A 23,410-nucleotide genomic window follows, 5' to 3' on the forward strand; every position below is an offset into this window, starting at 1 on the left:
TTGAATAAAACCTATGTCAGTCTGGATCTTTCGCAGGTGATTAAGGATTGCTTTTCTCTTTATAGGGGTAGATATACCACCTACATTCCAAGATACTATTTTACAATTTTTATTCAGCATATTCATTTATACATTAAGAAGGGAGAAAGAGAAGAGAGAAAGAGAAAAAATAAAAAAAAAAAAAAAAAAAAAAAATAAATAAAAAAAAAAAAAAAAAAAAAAAAAAAAAAAAAAAAATAATAATAATAAAATAAAATAATAATAATAATTTAAAATTAGACACCTAAATTTTCTCCGCACAGGTGGGGGTTGGGTCCTAGGACTCACGTCTAGAAGAGACACGGTCTTTCCCATAAGCAAAAACCTATAGCTTACACTCAGTCTAATAATCAGATATTCAATATTGCTGTTATTAAGCTTAGGAACCCAGTGTGTTATAGAAGCTCTCAGCCAGTTGAGCTTCTTCAAAGAAGTGTGCGACTTCCCCAACTTTAACCTTTAATTTGTAGGGGTACATTATGGTTGCCTGGTACCCTTTTTGTATCAATTTGGAACAAATAGGAGCAAGCTCCCTTCTCCTTGCTGCAGTGTCAGCGGAGAAATCTTGAAACATAAGGATTGTAGCGTCTCCAGCCTTAACAGGCTGTTGTTTGCGATAATGCTGGAATAAGGTAAGTTTGTCTTGAAAATTTAATATTCTAGCGATAACAGGCCTAGGCCTAGTTCTATCTTTATTGCCTGAGCGAGGTAGACCAAGTCTGTGCGCTCTCTCCACTGGGATGGGATATAGGGTAGATGGCATCTTTAAAATTGTAGGCAAGGTTTCTGATATAAAATTAACAAGATTGTCATATTGTTGTTCTTCCGGAAGGCCTATAATTCTTATATTATTTCTTCTAGAACGATTTTCTAGATCTTCTAATCTGTTTTGAATTTTCTGTACGTTATTATTTATACCTTCTAGATTAGAACTATGCGTTATTGTTAGATCTTCCAGGTCCGAAACTCTTTGTTCGGCTTCCTGCAGCCTATTGGAGAATTGACGAACCTCTTGTGTCAGAGAAAGAAAATCTTGTTTGATTTCAGCTCTAAGAGCCTCAAATTTAGGAGAGAGCGCATCAGATATACTAGCGACTAAGCTGTGAATATTGGTTACTTCTTGTACAACTGGTACATTTAACATAGTTGGTTGCGCTTCTGTGGGAGGCTCCTGATTACCCTTCAATTTTCTGTCTCTCTGTCTTGCTGCCATGGCTGGAGAAATATTCCGGGGTGAGGTGTGAAGGAATTTATCCATGTGCCAGAAAAGAAAAGAGAATTAAAAAAAATTGAAGTGAGGCAATTTATCTAAGTGAAGATCAATACAGGGAGTGAACTTAATTTTAGAGTTAAGTTTGAGAAGGTGAAGCGTTCTCAAATAGACAAGTGAGGATAGGGATGTGCACTATTGTGACCAAGTGAGGGAAAAGAAAAGGGGAGAGAGAAAAAAAAAAAAAAAAAAAAAAAAAAGGAAAGAAAGGAAAAATAATAAACTGTGAATTAAATCGTGTTATTTAGATCCAGCCAGGGATGCAGAGATCAGGGACGTTATTAATGTTAGGCAATTTTATGCCAATTTGTTAATTGTCTTACTGTTGCTAATCTTCAAAAGACACAATAAAGGAAATGGTATCTCTGAAAGCAGCAACAGCAATTTCTTAATTAGATTTATATCCAAGAAAATATTATTCCAGCAATTATATACAGTATATTTTATAGGTAAGCAAACATATTCACAGTGACCTAGTTATATCCTGGTTCAGTCAGTTTCATTTGTATTTTATTTTCAGAGAAGTTAAAATATCTCTTCTTTAAAGAAAATTTATAAGGTAGTTTTAACTAATGATCTTTATATTTCTATATAAACTTTCTCCCTGTCCAATAGTAAGGGATAGTATTTTATTTTCAGGGAACGTAGGAGATTTATTCTTAGGAAAGAGTTATTAGATAATATAACTGAGGATCTTTTATCTCTATATAGCCCTTCCCTCCAAGCAGTAATAATGGGTAATATATCCTGAAAAAGGTTATAGTAAATTTCTCTGGTATTGAATTATTAATTCCTTATTCACACTCAATAACCTTTGAGTTTTTTCCTCCCCTTCTCCTCTCCCTTCTCTCTCCCCTGAGAATGTTTCACTTTTTAGAGGAGAAAGTACAATGTCTTTTTACATACTATGCACATTTTACACATTCTTAAGCATTAACATTTTTGCCTAGATTTGCTCAATACATTGATATGACAAAAATTGTAGCGACAAGTAATATAGTTAAATAAAATTAAATGTGCCAAACAAATCATATGCAGAAAAAAGAATCATATAAGGAGCCAATGAAAAAAAAAAAAAAAAAAAAAAAAAGTTCCTTTATATAGTTAATAAAGTTCAGCCAGTTCTTGTATGTATGCAGCTCGTCACCTTACCTGGGTCATTCTATGCATCAGCGTTCAACTAATAGCCAGGTAGGTGGGCAGAAAGAGCCTTCAATATGAGAAAATGCCAAAATTGCTGATACCTATTAGAGGGGTTAATTATACAGCCATCTTCCATAGCATTTTTACCAGGATCCATACAGTGTTCCCCAGGACATGCAGCTCTGGTTGGTATCCCCAAAAAAAAGGTGAAGAGAGAAAAACATGCTCCCAGATTGAGCACCTCCTAATTTAGCGCTTACCCACAGCGTCTCGAGGAACCAGAGCAGAGATATGCAGAGGCGCTGCACAGGGAGATCTCAGCGGCAACTGCCAGGCTAGCTACACACAGCCCCGACCTCCCACGCAGCACCGGTGGGGGAGGGGGGATTCTCCAGCAAGCTTTCAGTCCGGCACCGAGCAGAGCCGCTTCGAGTACTTATCGCTCCCTGCTTGAAGATGCGGCTCCGCCACCACACTTCAGCTCAGTCTCACGGATGATTTCTGTCTCCCTCTCAACTTCGGTGGGGGAGAGGAAGGTATGTGGGGGGTCCGCCGCGCTGCTGTGGGTACTCAGGGCAGGAGTCAGGAAAAAAACATCAGGTCCTTTGTTAGTGCAGCAGTGTTGATATATGTAAATAGCCTTATCCTCCCACGCAGCACCGGTGGGGGAGGAAAGGGTATGGAGAGAATCTGCTGTTATCCTGCAGGTAATTAGGGCCAGGTTCAAGGCAGTTTATCAGTATAGCAGAGAGAGTGTATAAAGATAGCCTCAACCTCCCACGCAGCACCGGTGGGGGAGGGAGGCACTCTGTTCCTCTTTGAAGTTATATCACAAGTTCTAATATATATAAAAAGAGGAAGCCCAAGGTATAGGCTTTTTGCAAGCTGACTAATAATGTCAGCACAGTGGGATGTCTGTCCACTGTCTGGTTCCAGGAGCGTTGATACAGGCTATCCAAGAAGCTACCCAGGTCCCTGGGTTTGGCACGAGAAACTCCACCAGCAGCTGCAGGACTGGAAGGTAATCACACACAGGTGTGTGCAGTTAGCTCCTCCTCCGGAAACCACTCCCCCTAGGGAATGTAATTTTAAACAACTTTCCAATTTACTTTTATCTCCAATTTTGCTTTGTTCTTTTGGTATTCTTAGTTGAAAGCTAAACCTAGGAGGTTCATATGCTAATTTCTTAGACCTTGAAGACTGCCTCTAATCTGAATGCATTTTGACCACTAGAGGGCATTAGTTCATGTGTTTCATATAGATAACATTGAGCTCATGCACGTGAAGTTACCCTGGAGTGAGCACTGATTGGCTAAAATGCAAGTCTGTTAAAAGAACTGAGATAAGGGGGCAGGTTGTAGAGGCTTAGATACAAGGTAATCACAGAGGTAAAAAGTGTATTTATATAACTGTGTTGGTTATGCAAAACTGGTGAATGGGTAATAAAGGGATTATCTTTCCTTTTAAACAAAAAAAATTCTGGTGTTGACTGACCCTTTAAAGATACAGTAAACAATCCAGACTGACAGCGAGCCATGGTCCTTATCCTATATAATAAAAGGCAAAGTGTTTGTCCGAAGCTGTCATGCGCAGTAGAGACTGCGCGCGAGGACAAACACACCTGGCCTTCCAACTAATCTGGCATGGTGGAGTAGGCATGGCTGGCGGTGTGATGTGGGCGTGGCTGGGCGGGTGCGACATGGATGTTACCAGGGGTGACATGGGTGGGGTCGGGCGTGACTCAGGCGGGGCCAGATGCCATGGCGGCTGCTAAGAGTCTAGAGACAGAGAACACTAAAGATAGAGATAGAGAGAGAATAAGAGGGGGGATAGAGAGAGGGGAGAGAGACAGCAAAAGAGAGAGGGGGAGAGAGACAGCAAAAGAGAGGGGAGAGAGACAGCAAAAGAGAGGGGGGAGAGAGACAGCAAAAGAGAGGGGGGAGAGAGACAGCAAAAGAGAGGGGAGAGAGACAGCAAAAGAGAGGGGGGAGAGAGACAGCAAAAGAGAGGGGGGAGAGAGACAGCAAAAGAGAGGGGGGAGGGGAGAGAGACAGCAAAATAGAGGGGGAGAGAGAGCGCAAAATAGAGGGGGAGAGAGAGCGCAAAAGAGAGGGGGAGATAGAGCGCAGAAGAGAGGGGGAGAGAGCGCAGAATAGAGAGAGGCAGCAAAAGAGAGGGGGAGAGAGAGCAAACGAGAGGGAGAGAAACAGCAAAAGAGAGGGAGAGAGACAGCAAAAGAGAGGGGGGAGAAAGAGAGTAAAAGAGAGGGGGGAGAAAGAGAGTAAAAGAGAGGGGGGAGAAAGAGAGTAAAAGAGAGGGGGAGAGAGAGAGCAAAAGAGAGGGGAGAAAGAGAGAGCAAAAGAGAGGGGAGAAAGAGAGAGCAAAAGAGAGGGGGGATAGAGAGAGAGAGCAAGGGGTGGGACCGCTGTACTGCAAAAAATGGCCCGTTTAAACGGGCTTTAGGACTAGTTTTAGTATAAAAGGCACAGGCTCTTGCAGTTGTTATCTATAGCAGACTTAGCCTTGAGAAATTTCTTAGTGTGGATTTCCATCTCTGAGATTTAGAAAAGCTGTGATTTTCAGATATAAATTACATGAGAAGAGACCAAAATAAATATTAAAAGTATATTGCAAAAATGTTTTACTAAACAGTTTATATTAAAATCTCAAGATGTTTACTTTACTTGTTAATATTTTAGTGACTTGCTTATACTTTTGTGTTAATATGAAATTTATTTAGCAATTAATAGTTACAATTTGTGGCTAAAAGAAAGCAATTAGACGAAATATGAAACACAACCAAACATGATACTTTCTAAATCATGTGCAGTGTGTGTATAAATAAATATATATATATATATATACATCAACATTGTTTTTAAAATATGTTTGCTAAAATAGTTACAAAATGTCAACTTCTTGTATTATTATTATTATTATTATTATTATTATTATTATTATTATTATTATTTTATTCAGCACTGTAGCAAGACTGTTACCAATGCAACTGATAAAATATGGTTATATTTCAGTGTACGGTTTAAGAGAGCCTAGGTTTATGCCTCTAAACAAGCATTACATGCAATGTATTTGCAAAAAGAATAGATTTATACCCAGAAGTGCTACAATCACCACATGGAATTAATCACAAGCTTCAGAGGTTATTAGCTGTGTAGCTTGTAATATAAAAGTCATACGAATGTTCTGGCCTTTAGATGAAGTCAGCTCCTTCATGTACAAGCCAATTGTATTGTTACTAATAAACAACTAATGTTTTTTGTGCCCTAACTGAGCTTTCAGGTTTTCTATTTTAAGTAAACAGGAAACATTAATATGTTAACAAGATGCTAGCAAAGTTTTATGGAAGATTTTACTCATAGGCATTTGTTCCAGCAGCTACCAAAAATGTAAGCTCTGCTTTTCCTTACTTTCAACACAAGGAGGCCTACTTATCAAGCCGTCAACTTACTTGCATTCGACGGCACCAATACGCTCGCCTGACATCGCCTAACTTCGACGCAGACCTGAATACTTTCTCCATATTTAACAAAAAAGCTGTCAAAAAGCTGTGCACCAAGTACAGGGCGATGAGCAGCGGACTGTTGTTAACTAACAGTCATCGATCTCGCTGCTCTTCGGCTTTTTTCCCAGCTTTATTTGTATACTGTCACTAAGCACCCACACTATACTAAACTGATTAACCCCTATCCCGTCGCTCCCCGACTACGCCGCCACTCTAATAAAGTTATTAACCCCTATTCCTCCGCTCCCGGCGCCCAACGCCACCTATATTATGTTAATACCCCCTAATCTGCCACCCCCTATACCGCCGCCACCTACATTATGTTATTAACCCCTAATCTGCCACCCTCTATACTGCCTCCACCACCTACATTATGTTATTAACCCCTAATCTGCCACCCCCTATACCGCCGACACCTACATTATGTTATTAACCCCTAATCTGCCACTCCCTATACCGCCGACACCTACATTATGTTATTAACCCCTAATCTGCTGCCCCCTACACTGCCACCACTCTAATAAAGTTATTAACCCTGCCGCTCCCGCTTTAAACTTACCTTTAGAATTAAATTAAACTATAATAAACTACTAATTAACCTATTCTAACTATTATAATAAAATTACATTAAACTATATTAAATTAATAATTAATCCAAACTAACTTTTAAACTAAAATTACATTAAACTATATTAAAATAAAAATTAATCTAACCTAACTTTTATACTAAAATTACATAAAACTACAAATTAAAATAACTATATTATATATTTAAACACCTAACCTTACTCAAATAATTTAAATCTACACTAAAAAAATTACTAAGTTACCAAAAACTAACAACTAAGTTACAAAAAATAACAAACACTATGTTACACAAAAAAATAAACACTAAGTTACAAAAAATAAAAAATAAATTATCAAAGCTTTAAACTAATTACACCTAATCTAAGGGCCCTATGGAAATAAAAAAAAACTAACCTACAATAAACTACAAATAGCCCTTAAAAGGGCCCTTTGCGAGGCATTGCCCCAAAGTAATCAGCTCTTTTACCTGTAAAAAAAGATACAAATACCCCCCCAACAGTAAAACCCATCACCCACACAACCAACCCCCCAAATAAAGAGCTAACTAAAAATACCTAAGCTCCCCATTGCCCTGAAAAGGGCATTTGGATGGGCATTGCCCTTAAAAGGGCATTTAGCTCTATTGCAGCCCAAGTCCTAATCTAAAACTAAAACCCACCCAATAAACCCTTAAAACATCCTAAAACTAACCCCAGAAGATTTACTTACAGTTTTGAAGATCCAACATCCCTCCTCCAAGAAGCCGGGAGAAGTCCTCAACTAAGTGGCCGAAGTCTTCATCCAAGCCCACAGAAGTCTTCATCCAGACGGCATCTTCTATCTTCATCCATCCAGCGCGGAGCAGCTCCATCTTCAAGACATCCGATGCGGAGAATCCTCTTCTGACAACGACTACCGACAAATGAAGGTTCCTTTAAATGACGTCATCCAAGATGGAGTCCCTTAGATTCTGATTGGCTGATAGAATCAGCCAATCGGAATTAAGGTTGAAAAAAATCCTATTGTGCTGTTGCAATCAGCCAATAGGATTGAGCTTTCATCCTATTGGCAGATCCAATCAGCTAATAGGATTGAGCTCACATTCTATTGACTGATTGGATCTAAGGGACGCTTGCATCCTATTGGCTTATCCAATCAGCCAATAGGATTGAGCTCGCATTCTATTGGCTGATTGGATCAGCCAATAAGATTTTTTCAACGTTAATTCTGATTGGCTGATAGAATTTTAGCAGCCAAACGTAATCTAAGGGACGCCATCTTGGATTACGTCATTTAAAGGAACCTTCATTCATCGGTAGTCGTCGTCAGAAGAGGATGCTCCGCGTCGGATGTCTTGAAGATGGAGCCGCTCCACGCCGAATGGATGACGATAGAAGATGCTGTCTGGATGAAGTCTACTGCAGGTTTGGATGAAGAATTTCGCCGCTTCATTGAGGACTTCTCCCGGCTTCTTGGAGGATCGGATGTCGGATCTTCAAAATTGTAAGTAAATCTTCTGGGGTTAGTGTTAGGATTTTTTAATGGTCTATTGGGTGGGTTTTAGAATAGGACTTGGGCTGCAATAGAGCTAAATGCCCTTTTTAGGGCAATGCCTATCCTAATGCCCTTTTCAGGGCAATGGAGAGTTTAGGTTTTTTTAGTTAGCTTTTTATTTGTTGGGTTGGTTGTGTGGGTGGTGGGTTTTACTGTTGGGGGGTATTTGTATTTTTTTTTTTTTACAGGTAAAAGAGCTGATTACTTTGGGGCAATGCCCCGCAAAAGGCCCTTTTAAGGGCTATTTGTAGTTTATCGTAGGCTAGGGTTTTTTTTATTTTGGGGGGGCTTTTTTATTTTCATAGGGCCCTCAGATTAGGTGTAATTAGTTTAAAGCTTTGATCATTTCTTTTTTATTTTTTGTAACTTAGTGTTTATTTTTTTGTGCAACTTAGTGTTTGTTATTTTTTGTAACTTAGTTGTTAGTTTTTGGTAACAGTACTTTTTTAGTGTAGATTTAAATTATTTGAGTAGGGTTAGGTGTTTAAATATATAATATAGTTATTTTAATTTGTAGTTTTATGTAATTTTAGTTTAAAAGTTAGGTTAGATTAATTTTTATTTTAATATAGTTTAATGTAATTTTAGTTTAAAAGTTAGGTTGGATTAATTATTAATTTAATATAGTTTAATTTAATTTTATTATAATAGAATAGGTTAATTAGTAGTTTAATATAGTTTAATTTAATTCTAAAGGTAAGTTTAAATTTATTATAAGATAGATGAGTTAATATTTAATATAAAGTTAGCGGGTTGTTAGGTTTAGGGGTTAATAGGTTAATTTAGTTTATGGAGATGTGGGGGGCTGGCGGTTTAGGGGTTAATAGGTTTAGTAAGTGGTAGTGATGTAGGAGGCCAGGGGTTTAGGGGTTAATACATTTATTTAGTTGTGGTGGGCTCCGGGAGCGGCAGAATAGGGGTTTATAACTTTTTGTAGGTTGCGGAGGTGTAGGGGGCGGCAGATTAGGGGTGTTTAGACTCGAGGTACATGTTAGGGTGTTAGGTGTAAATGTTACTTTATTCTCCCATAGGAATCAATGGGATATCGGGCAGCAGCAAACATGAGCTTTCGCTGCCTTAAAACTCCCATTGATTCGTATGGCATCTGTCGCCTCCAGGGCGGCGGATTGAAAAGCAGGTACGCTGGGCCGGAAAAGTGGCAAGCGTACCTGCTAGGAATTTGTTAACTAGCAAAAGTAGTCAGATAGTGGCGAATTTGCATTCAGAACATCTGTAGAGACGTAACCATCTATCTGTGTCGGACTGAGACCGGCGGATCGTATGTTAAATCACAAAATTCTAGCATATTTGCGGTTGACGGTTTGATAAATAGGCCCCAGTATCTTTGGTCTATTTATGAGCTAAAACACTGTACTGTTATTTATCTGATTTACTCCAGCTTAAAGGGATATGAAACCCAAAAAGTTTCTTTTGTGATTCAAACAGAGCAAACAATTTTTAAAAACTTCCCAGTGTACTTCTATAATCAAATTTTCTTTGTTCCCATAATATTCTGTGTGGAAGAGAATACATAGGTAGACATCTGGAGCACTACATGGCAGGAAATAGTGCTGCCATATAGTGTTCTTGCAAATGGATAACATTCTTGCAAAACTGATGCCAAATAATGCTTCAGAAATTGGCTTGCTCCTAAGCATACATGCCTGCTTTGCAACAAAAGATACAAGAACAAAATAAAAAATCACTTGTTAGGTCATTTTCTGGTTTACACTGTCCCAACAATTTCTGCAGAATTTATATTCTATATTAGCATAGGAGAAAGTTATCAGAATTTTGCTGTTATGTTTTTTTAATGAACAGTGTGATCAGCCAGAGGTATTCCAGGTCCCCACTCTGTTCTGATGATAAAGCCTCAGAATTCTATATCAGATATCATCACCCAGATTTATCAGAGATTAGGGAGGGAGCTTCAGAATACACAATGCCCTTGTTCATGTGTGGTATTGTATTTACTGTAAGAGATTCATATAGCTTCTAGCTTGATAGTCAACAGCAGTTTGGAGGCTGGTAAATACTCTAGAGGCACTGTGAATGTCTGTGGAATTCTCTTTAAAGATCACTTTTAATGTAGCATACTGCAAATTATACAGCTAATACATCAGCCAATATTTATGATAAAATGTATAACAAAAACTACACCTACTATATAAGTGATGTGAAAATCTACTTAGTGGAAACATGTAAATTAAAATTAAAATAAATGCCTTCTTTTTTATATTTTTTCATTTTTAGACAATAATAAATAATTCTATTCAGTTCCTTTTTTACAGATCTCTAGCTAACCAATAACAGTAAAACGAGGAATAAAGGTCTTGACCAACCACAAGTCTCTTTGTACTATGATGCCATCTTATTGACTGAAATTGCTTTACACTAACTAAAGCAATGGTACAAGCAAAACTAAATCTAATTTATAGCTCTACTCAAAACATATTATATATATATGTTGTCTTTCAGCATCTTACAACTGAGAATTTTCCACAGTAATGCAAGAACCAAGGCTGAAGTATGATTGGTTTTCTCAGTTGTTTGTCATATGACTGACCAATCAGGGTTGTCTCAACAATTATCTGAGCTTGATCTGTTTTTTAAAGACATAGCATGATTGAATTATATATGCAAGTTCAGAATTATTCATGCAATGCTTTCACTTTCTAAGCTTTTTTATATTCTTCATTTTGACAATGACACTCCCCTACTAAAATTTCCCACTGCAAGGAAGGGGAAAAGATGAGCACTTCAGCACTGAAATAAGTTTTAGAGTTACAGCATCTTTGTCAATCTCAATTAACTTTCTAAGAATCCTACACTTCAGTGGCCTCATAAGCAAGACATTTATAGTTATTATTTGGATCATTCTTAGAGGGAATGTGGTGATAATAGAACTAATGATGACTACCCAGTTTAACTTGTTGATATATTGGGAACCCAGTGCAGTCTAAAGTACAATGATTAAACCTGTAAATAATTTTAAATCAACAAATAATGAAATGCAATGTATTACAAGAAAAAGGCACACCTTCAGCATGGTTAAAGATCATGGCTTTTGCTTTCATAAAGCTAACTAATTGTTAAAGCATATAAAAAGGCAATTCTATGCTTTCTATATTATCTCTTAATTAGTGTTCCCTTTAAAATAGTGTCACTGACCTGGATTCTTAGAATAAACTCAGCTGAATTAACACCATCTGTAGCTGTGAACAGGATATCGTCTTGCCTCGTCTCTGAGCCATCATGCTGGTACCTTCAGCAATGAGAGAGATCAGTTAGTTTTCCTACATATTGCATTTGCAGGAACTACATCAGTAACAATACATTTTCATTTGTATACATACATTCAGATAATAATGGTGTAAAGTTCTGAATGCATTGTGATCTAAATAGAAACACAATGATCTACACTCATCAGACACTTTATTAGGTACACCTTGATAGTACCGGCTTGGACCCCCTTTTTCCTTCAGAACTGCTTTAATTCTTCATGGCATAGATTCAACAAGGTGTTGGAAACATTCCTCAGACATTTTGGTCTATATTGATATGATAGCATCACGCAGTTGCTGCAGATTTGTCGGCTGCACATCCATGATGCAAATCTCCTGTTCCACCACATCCCAAAGGTGCTCTATTGGATTGAGATTTGGTGACTGTGGAAGCCATTGGAGTACAGTGAACTCATTGTCATGTTCAAGAAACCAGTTTGAGATGATTTGAGCTTTGTGACATGGTGCATTATCCTGCTAGAAATAGCCATCAGAAGATGGGTACACTGTAGTCATAAAGGGATGGACATGGTCAGCAACAATACTCAGGTAGGCCGTGGTGTTTAAACAATGCTCAATTGGTGCCAAGAAATATCCCTCGCAACATTACACCACCACCAGCAGCCTGAACCAATGATACAAGCCAGGATGGATCTATGCTTTCACGTTGTTTATGCCAAATTCTGACCCTACCATCTGAATGTCGCAGCTGAAATCGAGACTCATCAGACCAGGCAACGTTTTTCTAATTGTCTATTGTCCAATTTTGGTGAGCCTGTGCAAATTGTAGCCACAGTTTCCTGTTCTTAGCTGACAGGAGTGGCACCCAGTGTGGACTTCTACTGCTGTAGCCAATCTACTTCAAGGTTCAATGTATTGTGCATTCAGAGATGGTATTCTGCATACCTTGGTTGTAACAAGTGGTTATTTGAGTTACTGTTGCCTTTCTATCATTTCAAACCAGTCTGCCTATTCTTTTCTGACCTGATATCAACAAAGCATTTTCGTCCACACAACTGCCGCTCACTGGATATTTTCTCTTTTTCAAGCAATTTTCTGTAAACCCCCAGAGATGGTTGTGTATAAAAATCCCAGTAAATCAGCAGTTTTTTAAATACTCAGACCAGCCCGTATGGCACCAACAACGATGCCACATTCAAAGTAACTTAAATCCCCTTTCATTCCCATTCTGATGCTCAGTTTGAACTTTAGCAAGTCGTGTTCACCACGTCTAGATGCCTAAATGCATTGAGTTACTGCCATGTGATTGGCTGATTAGCAATTTGTGTTACCAAACAATTGAACAGGTGTACCTAATAAAGTGGCCGGGGAGTGTATATCTTCCTTGATTTATTCAGATTTTCCAATTTTCCAGTACCCTTTATTCATTATAACAATCGGGTATGGATCAGGAAAAGTGGATATGAAATTAATACTTGCAGTGATAACAAATGGTTTATGAAAAAGGCCCAGGGGGGTAGAGGGAGAATAAATTAATTTAGAAGCAGTAAGTTAAAGGGACAGTCTAGTCAAAATTAAACTTTCATGATTCAGATAGGGCATGCAATTTTAAATAACTTTCCAATTTACTTTTATCATCAAATTTGCTTTGCTCGCTTGGTATTATTTGTGGAAAGCTAAAACTAGGTAGGTTCATATGCTAATTTCTAAGCAGTTGAACTGCCTTGTATCTCAGTGCATTTTGACAGTTTTTGAAAGTTAGGCATTGCTAGTTCATGTGTATCATATAGACAACATTGTGCTCACCCCTGTGGAGTTATTTAAGAGTCAGCTCTGATTGGCTAAACTACATGTCTGTCAAAAGAACCTAGATAAGGGGGCAGTCTGCAGAGACTTAGAAACAAGGTAATAACAGAGGTAAAAAGTGTATTAATATAACAGTCTTGGTTATTTAACATTTTAAACAATACAATTTTTGGAGTAAACTGTCCCTTTAAATATTTTACTGCTTTTTATAAACCAGGTACGGGGAAAAACTCCATATAAGGCAGTAGTTGGCATTATTCTAGGGTCCTAGTAAAAAATTGGGGCAGATTGTTTTGGATTTATAGAAGAACAGTGCTGCAATGTTTTTAGGAATGTATTTTTTTTATAAGGCTATTAAGTTACACTTGAGTCCTTGAGTCTTAAAGGGACAGTGTACTATTTTTTATTGTTTAAAAATATAGATAACACCTTTACTACCCTTTTCCCAGCATTGCACAACCAACATTGTTATATTAATATACTTTATAACCGCTAAATCTCTGCCTGTTTCTAAGCCCTTGCAGGCCGCCTCTTATCTCAGTGCATTTTATTAGTTTTTCCACAGCCAGACAGTGCTAGTTTATCTATGCCTTTTAGATAATATTGTGCTCACTCCCATGGAGTTATGTATGAACCAGCACTAATTGGCAAAAATGCAAGTTTGTGAATAACACTGAGATAAGGGGCAGTCTGCAGAGGCTTAGATACAAGGTTATCACAGAGGTAAAAAGTATATTATTATAACTGTTTGTTATGCAAAACTGGGGAATGGGTAATAAAGGGATTATCTATATTTTTAAACAATAACAATTCTGGAGTAGACTGTCCCTTTAAGAAGAGCAGTTTTCTTTGTGACCCACCTAACACTGCAATTATGGCTTTAAAATGTCTCAATCACAGTGACTATCTGCATTGATGTTAAATATACTGCTATAAATTTAAACTCTTACGTGTTTGGAACAGCTGCTGGAAAGAAATCCTGTGCTCGTGTAGACCTTGGAAACTGCCTATTCCACCTGACAATAATCCACAAATGTAAATGTCCACTGTCAGCACCATTAATAATTAAAAATTTCTTTATTGACAAAAGACATTTTTAATATTACTAGTGCTGTGGACATTTACATTTGTGGGCTATAAATTTAAAGGGATATGAAATTTAAATAATTTCTCGGTTCAGATAGAGCAAGCAATTTTAAGATTTTTTTTTTTCAATTTACTTCCATTATTATTATTATCGGTTATTTGTAGAGCGCCAACAGATTCCGCAGCGCTATAGACAAATGGGGGGAGTACAACAAAACAATTATAGGGATCAAATGGGTAGAGGGCCCTGCCAAGAGTTGCACTGTTGTAGTCAGCTCTTAAGAAGGTGATCTACAAACTGCTGGACTCTTCCAATATCCAATTTACTTTGATCTCTTGGTATCCATTGTTGAAGAGCACCCCTAGGTAAGATCAGGAGCAGCAATGCATTACTGGGAGCTGCTGATTTGTGGCTGTACATATACGCCTTCTGTCCAATGTGTTTAGCTAAGTCTTAGTAATACATTGCTGCTCTGGAGTTGACTTTAACTATGAGTTTTATTACTTTATAGAGGTTAAACAGATAGTTAAATGTAAGCAACAGTACAATAATAAAATGCTCTAACACATTAAAGGTACATAAAACCCATCATTTTTTTTCCATGATTGAGATTAAGAGGCCTATTTATCATAGGTCTTGCGGACCTGATCCGACAGTGCGGATCAGGTCTGCAAGACCTCGCTGAATGCGGAGAGCAATACGCTCTCCGTATTCAGCATTGCACCAGCAGCTTACAAGAGCGAGCCAGACTGGGATCCATGGGCTATAGATGCATCTTGAGAATCGCCGTCCAGGCGGGGATCCGGCTTCTGCTTGCCCCTAGTGTATCCAATGAAATTCCCCTCCAAAGCTTGTAGATAACCTCCTCTCTCCACTCGGGGGCCGGCCGCATCCCCCGGCCCATATGTAGGCAAGAGGCTGGAGGCATTCAGGATCTGTGGAGGTGCATGGGTTGTGGCTCCGCTTGGAGAAGTTGAACGGAATGGTTTAGTCACAGCGCGTGCACACCATTCATCCGCCTTATCCGACTCCTCCATTGTTGTTATTAGTTCAGCCCCATGGTCTGCGTTGGGCTGAATTAATTAGTTAGGTCTTCAAATTGGTTGAGAATCTTTCTTTCTAAAGCTGCAAACAGGGCTTGTATTTCTTTATAAACGTCCTCCATTATTTGGTTATCCAAAGCATCCAGCATCCAGTGGTGTTTTGTTGTTTTCTGTATACCCAGGGGGGGGGGGTGCTGGGATGACATCTTCTAATAAAGTGATTGTAAGGACCAGCAGCCCTGTTAAGAGCTCTTAAAAATATAATAAGGATGTCATTCGATGCAGAAAAACCCTCTCCACATTAATGCCAACACTATGAAATTGTCCTTAAAGGGACATGAAACACAAATTTTTTTTTTTCATGATTCAGAAACTTCACTTTACAGTATTTAGGGGTTAGTTGGCAGTTCAGGGAGTTAGAAAAAAACAGCACTGAAAAGTGCCTTTACATTGTGGTCTATGTGGAACTGTGTGTTCTCTATACATATATATGTATATATTCATATATATTTAAATTTGCTGCGTGACTTACCCCCTTCGCTGCACAAGGTTCTGAGACACGGCATGAGAACAAGGCTCCCGTTGGAGCCTATGGAAGCGTTCTCTCGTGAGCTCAATGCTTATGTGGAATGCGAATGCGAGGTCGAGTTTGCATTGCACCTAAATTGTAATACCAGTGCACATTTGTGTGCACTGGTATTACTAAGGGGAGCGCAATATTTTGCGCTCCACTTGTAATCTAGCCCAAAGTATTTTGTGTCGTGATCTGATAAGAGTACTAGAAATCTTGCAAGGTTGTGAAATTCCCAGTATTCATAATAAACTGTTTTTGGTTAATGTCATCATTATCAAAAACAGTGAAACCTGTATTCTGGCATAAAAACCTGTTCACGGCTGAGGGTTTTTTTAGTTACCAAAGCAACTTGGGATTGTGATCATTGCAAAATCATGGTGAAAATATTGGTCAAAAACACTGGAAAGATTGTGATGAACCCAATGTCTGATCATTTTAAAAATAATTAATTATTACATTAAAAATCATGAGCAGCGCTAAATCCTAACCTAACTTTTAATGTGCTGATATCTGAAAATTTGATTCGGTCCCCTTCACTCATAGCAGATCCGTGCAGCTGAAGTTCTCCTCTCAATGGTGCTCTTTGTAAAAGAACATCAATATGATCGTGTTTTGTGTCCCTATCAGTGATGCGGATATGGTCCATTGTAATTTGGCTAAAGCCCCCTTCTTCAACTTGCAAATCATATGTAGACACCTAAAAGTGACAATAATAACAAATTATTTACTAAAAGAACATAAAGGGAGACAAAGCAAGTTGGGATAGTGACAAAATATAATAATATTTACTTTCATTACTTTACCTGCAAATTTATACTGCAGTGCCTCAGCATTAACACATTCTTTTTAGTTTCTGAATTGTAAAGCTCTAACTCCCCCCACACATTTCCTTCTAAGAGGCCTATTTATCAAAGCGTTAACTATGTTGCATTCGCGGGCGTCAATACGCTCGCCAAACATCATCAAACATCGCGGCTGCGGATCTGAATACGATCTCCTTATTTATCAAAAAAGCAGCCAAAAACACGTGCGTCAACTACGGTGCGAAGAGCATCGGACTGGTGTTAACTAACAGTCATCGATGTTGCGGCTATTCTGGCTTTTCCCAACTTTATTTATACCATTTCAATACTGTCCACGAACAAGCACAATTCTCTTTAGCACATTATTGTATATAGTGTAAATGTATTCTTTTTCTGAGCAGGACTAATTGCGAATATAGCAATTAGCGACATATTTGGTGCAAAGTGGAGAGTGAATTATTAGAATTCTTTTTAAGATTGGACATACATATTTTAGTATGTGTATACACACACATATATATATATATATATATATATATATATATATCTATATCATACCCCCCAACTGTCCTGATTTTCACTGGACAGTCCTGATTTTTTTTTTTTTTTTTTATTCTATTGGGCACATACTCAGAAGCAACTGGCTTTTCTCTCCCAGGGTTATATACCTGTAAGATTCCTTGTGGAAAAGTAATGGTGTGTGGGTTAAGCATGAGTAGGAAGGCTGTATACCCTCTGACCTCCAGGTAATGATGACCTCTAACCCCTGGTAGTGATGACGTCTACCCCTGGTGATAATACTAGCATGCCTTCAGTTTCATTCGATGAGCAGTACTAACACCAGGGTAACGAACAGTGGCAGCTTCAGACTGCCAGCTAATGTGCTTGCCAACCCCAGGACCCCATACAATGAGTTACAGATACCCATATATGATGTAGTGTGTGTGTCTATCTGTATCTATTAGTGTGTATGTGTGTGTCTCTGCATGTATAAGTGTAAGCTGTGTAGTGTGTGTATCTGTATGTAAAAGTGTGTGTGTGTGTGTATCTGCATGTATAAGTGTATGATATGTAGTGTGTGTGTATCTGCATGTGTAAGTGTATACTATGTAGTGTGTGTGTGTGTGTATATCTGCATGTATAAGTGTAAGCTATGTAGTGTGTGTGTGTGTATTTGCATGTATAAGTGTATGCTATGTAGTGTGTGTGTGTGTGTGTATCTGTATGTGTAAGTGTATGCTATGTAGTGTGTGTGTGCGTATCTGCATGTATAAGTGTATGCTATGTAGTGCGTGTGTGTGTGTGCGTGTGCATGTATAAGTGTATGCTATGTAGTGTGTGTGTGTGCATGTATAAGTGTATGCTATGTAGTGTGTGTGTGTATCTGCATGTGTAAGTGTATGATATGTAGTGTGTGTGTGTATCTGTATGTATAAGTGTATTCTATCTATGTAGTGTGTGTGTATCTGCCTGAATAAGTGTATGCCATTTAGTGTGTGTCTGCATGTGTAAGTGTATGCAATGTATTGTGTGTGTGTGTATCTGCATGTGTAAGTGTATGGTATGTAGTGTTTGTGTATCTGCATGTGTAAGTGTATGCTATGTAGTGTGTTACTATGCATTTTTGCTAACTTTAAAGGCCAGAATCTAGAATATTATTGGGGAAAGCAGAGAGCAGTTTTAAAGAATCTATTATTAAATGTCCAATTAAGAGTGTGTCCCTTGAAATGTTGGGAGGTATGAGATATATATATATATATATATATATATATATATATATATATATATATATATATATATGTGTGTGTGTGTGTGTGTGTGTCATGTCGGAAATCTTTTGCAAACATATTTACATGTCCCGAAGTTCCTTTTTTTGTTCTAAACAATGTTGTCTGTCATATCTCTGTGTTTATTTATACCACTATATGTATATATTGTAATAATTTCGAATATAACATGTAATCAGAGTATCATATGTATTTATTTGAAATCTATGGCTATTTTAAAGGGATAGGAAAGTGAAAATTTAAGTTGCACTAGTGGGAGTTAGCTGCTAATTGGTGCCTGCACACATTTGTCTCTTGTGATTGGCTAAATAGATGTGTTCATCTAGCTGCCAGTAGTGCAATGCTGTTCCTTCAGCAAAGGATAACAAGAGAATGAAGCAAATTTGATAATAGAAGTAAATTGGAAAGTTGTTTAAAATTGTATGTTCTATCCAAATCTTGAAATAATATTTTGGGGTTTCCTGTCCCTTTAAGAGCTGGGCCAGATTTCTCTCTGCACTTGTCTTACCCCTCCTGATTGCAATCTATTTTTAAAACCACCCCTACACAGGTGTTATAAAATGGCCTGGCATATAAGATGACATTTCTTACTGGAAAAAAAAATCAAGAGAAGGAAGATATACACTGAACATATCATGACAGTAAAGAGGTGAATTTAATTTCATGTTTTGCTGCATTTTTCTTTTTATATTTATTTTTCTTTTTGTTTTTATTTTTGCAGATTTATTTTTACACATTTTTTTCAGAGCCTTATGTGTCAAATTATACTTTTTTTACATTAATATTGTATTTCAAAACAATAAATTGTTGTACACTGGTGTATCATTACTATTATATTGTATTCAGTTCTGTATTCATAATAAGACGTATTATTTGTTACATATTGTAATAAATACACAATTTTTTATCATATGAAATGGTATGAATTCTGTTTATAAATGCTATATAAGTTATTATGGTTATACATTAGATTAGTTAGGCTATAATTGCTTAGAAATAAATTTGTTCCCCGTTATTATTATTGAAAGCAGATAGCCGTAGGCGCCACCTCCACAAACCTCCCCCACTGAATTTAATTTCTGCTGTATCTGAATCATGACAGTTTGAAGTTAGGTGGGCTATCCCTTTGAGCTATCAGCTTAAGATTTTATTGAAACAAACATAAATTCGAATTTTAAAATCCTTGTCTAAAATATTACACTGTGTGTCCTAATGTCATCATCAATGTTTATCTTCAATACTAATTTCCCTTATACATACTTTCAAAGTATAATACACAATGTAACAAATGGCACTTACAAGTTCTGATGAATGATCAATGACAGAAGTATTGAGCAGGGCCATCTTTAATATTGACTGGGCCCTGGGCAAAAATTTTCTTGGCCCCCCCTCCCCCACCCCATGCAATTTCGCTCTCCACCCCAACATCCCAAAAAACAACTAAATCAATTTTTTTTTTAATTATTAGCCCAGCAGTGGATCATCCACTGCTGGGCTAATCATTTAAAAAAATTGAAATACATTGCAATATGTGAAACTGGACCTAAGCAGAACTAATAAGTAAATAAATATATAAATTCCTCCACTGTGGATTCATTTAATATTCTTTTGAATGTGATTCTAGTGTGAGGTTAGCTGGTTGAAGAGATTTAGGGCAGCCAACAGGAGCAAAGCAAGGTAAAGACTGAGGAGGAAGCATGGAGGTGCAGACAAAAATAAGTTTACTGACTGGAACAGCAGAACTACCATGGGAATCTGTAAAATCTGAGACAGAGAGAAAACAAAAACTATAAAAATAAAACTTACATTAATCTGTGAAGTATCAGCATGACACTATACATCAGCCACAGCAGCACATGTCACTTCTTTGCTAGGAACAAGTTCCCTCTCACCCTGCACTAGACAATGCTGCATGGGGAGTGGCGTGTGTGCACTCACTTATTCTTCCCACTGACACCTTTCTACAAAGCACTGTTCCCCTAACAAACTTCAGTTAGTTGATCTTAGGGCCACAGCAGAAAGAGCAGGGCTAAAGGGACCAGCAGACAGGATGCTGTCTGTCCAAGGCTGCATGGATACAGTGTGGGATGAGTCACACAAGACTGAAGAGAGCAGTGTATGCAGCTGCACAGATGCTCAAATCCTCACGTCCTTGCCGCTCCAGCTTTCTGCTGCATGCGCCTACAGTCAGCCCTACCCAGAAACAATCCCCACCACCAGAGCAGTGACCTGGTAACAGTGGTAACCCCAGTAGGACCTTTTCTGATGCAGTGGGAATGGCTGGATACCAAGTTAAGGCTTTGCATTCAGTGCTGCACAGTGCACATCTAAAACAGCACATGGCAAAAGCTTGGCATGTCACATGACACCGGCACGGTCTGGCACATTTAAACAAAATATATATATAAACAGAGTACTTTTGACTGTGACAGTATTAGGATTGAATGTATGTGTTCCCCATGTCACATCAGCAGTCTGGTATGAACCATAAAAAAAAAAAAATATTTTTTTTTTTTTTTTTTTTACTCTTGGGCCCCTCAACAGAAACTGGACCCTGGGCAGCTGCCCCTTTTGCCCTGTGTTAAAGACGGTCCTGGTATTGAGAAATTTGATTCGTTAGTGATAGTTTATAATATATATTTGAATCAGATTGGCTGATGTCATAAATCATGTGATTATGCATATTCCAATCAAACGTGGTGGAAAAATTCACTAGTGTGTGGGTTATTTAGGAGTTTGCGTCATAATTGGTGCGAAAAGTGTTGCGTCAAATATGGCGCGAAGTGGAGAGTGGGACTTCTATTACATGGCTTAAACATGGTGCACATAGATTTAAAAAAAATAAATAAAAAGGAAGTTAGCTATATTATGTTGTGTATTTATTTCATTTTTATCTCTATATCTATTAGTGCGACAAGTTTGGGGCAAAGATATGTAGAAATCCCCTTGATTTGTAATGAGAGACAAAGTTGTAGCATAATCCATCAGTAGTAATGTATTTTTCATTTTTATCCCTATATCTACTAGTGCACCAAATGTGGAGCAATAATATTGTTTGATTTTTGAAGGGTATACATATTTAATAATGTTTTAAATTGAGTTTTATTAAGTGATATGCTTCACTCTCTCGCAGCATCGAACATAAGATTTCAGTGTTTTCCGATTCCCATTGACTTCTATAGCATCCGCGACCTCAAGGGTGGCGAATTGAAAACTAGGTACGCTGCGTCGGATAAGACGCGAGCGTAACTATTAATTTTTTGATAACTTCTTGACTGCTTCAAATTGTGTCGAATAGGAGGGCGAATACACAGAATTACTCTTAAATTCAATGGGTTTTCTATTCACATCGATCTGCGTCAAATCGAGACCGGCGAATCGTATGTTACGTCACAAAATTCTAATTATTACGATCTTGATGCTTTGATAACTACGGCGCATCAATCTCGCGACAACTACGACGCAGAATTCAAGCGCATTTTCAGTTGACGCTTTGATAAATAGGCCTCTAAGCTGTATCTTTATCAATCGTTGTTTTGGTATAATGCAAAAGTGCTTAGGGATTATCTGCTGGAGTATGCCTAGAAGCTGTGAACTCAGTTGAAATACAATGCCTGTATCTAAACACTAATAAGGGGGGTGGGGGTGGAGTTGGCTGCTCTAGGCAGCTTAGCTATGTAATTCATGTTGCTTATTTTTGAAAATTATTTTAAAATACTTGCCAGCAATTTTTAAACAATTTTTATGCAAGCTATTTTTAATTAATTAGCCCTTTTAGGATATGCACAGATCTCAACCTGTTTTATGTCCCTTTAAAAAAAAAATGACACACACACACACATATATATATATGCTTACCATAATTTTTAGAGGTGAAACTGGGTCCTTTTAAAGTAGTAGCTTTTATATGCGTAATATTTTGTGGATACTCTACCCTTCCTCAGTCAAACAAGTGAATCACACAGTTTAAATAGACCATAACACCACCCCCTAGTGAAAAAGGCACCATTGCGTTGTCATAGCAACCCATACACAACATGAGCAAATAAATCATTCATCTAAATCTCAGATTCTAAATAATGCCAAACATCAAGCATAATTATCAATTTCATAAAATAGTGAAAAGCATATACATCACACAATTTAATATCTGCAGTGTAATATGTGTTTTATGTGTCTAATTAAGGAAGAGAACTGGATACTGATAAGGCATAAATACAACATTGAATGAAATAAGTAAAAAGAAACACATACCTGCTAAACCTGTTTAAGAGGCTACTCTATACCATAATGCAGGAAGATTACAGCCAAAATGCTATTCTGCATGAAGTAAAGCAAGATCTACGCCAATCCTGCCTGTATGCACTTCCTGTTCATACTCATATGATTCCCTAAATGTGTATCACCGGTGATGTCACCAGGGGTCGAAGGGGGGTGTTAAATTCTTAGAAAAATAAACCAAGTAGCCCTACAAAATTAAAAAACCCTATGCTGCTCACTCAGCCTGTATTACTAAATATAAACTTTGAAGGACATAGACTCTAAGCTAAGCAGGGCTGTATGCAACAACGTACCAGCATCCAACTATGCTGGAGAGTCATAGTGCAGTCATTTTGAATAATGTACCTGGGTTTCAGGCGGTCTTAAACCCGGATACATGATTTGAAACCCAGAGGTGGCAACCCTACTGGGACAGAATGAACAACTGGGTGGGACACTGGGACAGCGCCTCTAAACAGGGACAATCCCAGTAAAAGTGGGACTTCTGGTAAGCCTATATATATATATATATAGATATATAGATAGATAGATAGATGATAGATAGATAGATAGATATAAAATCATTGGTAGCAAACAAGGTAACAACAATAAGAAAAGTCTCACAAATTGAACCATGCAGAACCAACTAGTATTGTATCATGATAGAGACGGTGGGTATTTTATAGTGTCTTAAAGGGACATTACAGTC

General features: G+C 37.8%; 1 protein-coding gene across 1 annotated transcript in view; it reads right to left on the minus strand.

The window, feature by feature from the left end:
• The window catches only part of FREM1 (FRAS1 related extracellular matrix 1), a 379,269-nt gene that overhangs the window by 196,210 nt on the left and 159,649 nt on the right, over positions 1-23,410 (minus strand). The window contains 2 exon segments of the mRNA XM_053702577.1: positions 11,268-11,361; positions 16,340-16,548. Of these exon segments, the coding sequence (XP_053558552.1) occupies positions 11,268-11,361; positions 16,340-16,548 (303 nt within the window).

Source organism: Bombina bombina, chromosome 2 (genome assembly GCF_027579735.1).
Source record: "Bombina bombina isolate aBomBom1 chromosome 2, aBomBom1.pri, whole genome shotgun sequence".
Lineage (NCBI taxonomy): Eukaryota > Metazoa > Chordata > Amphibia > Anura > Bombinatoridae > Bombina > Bombina bombina.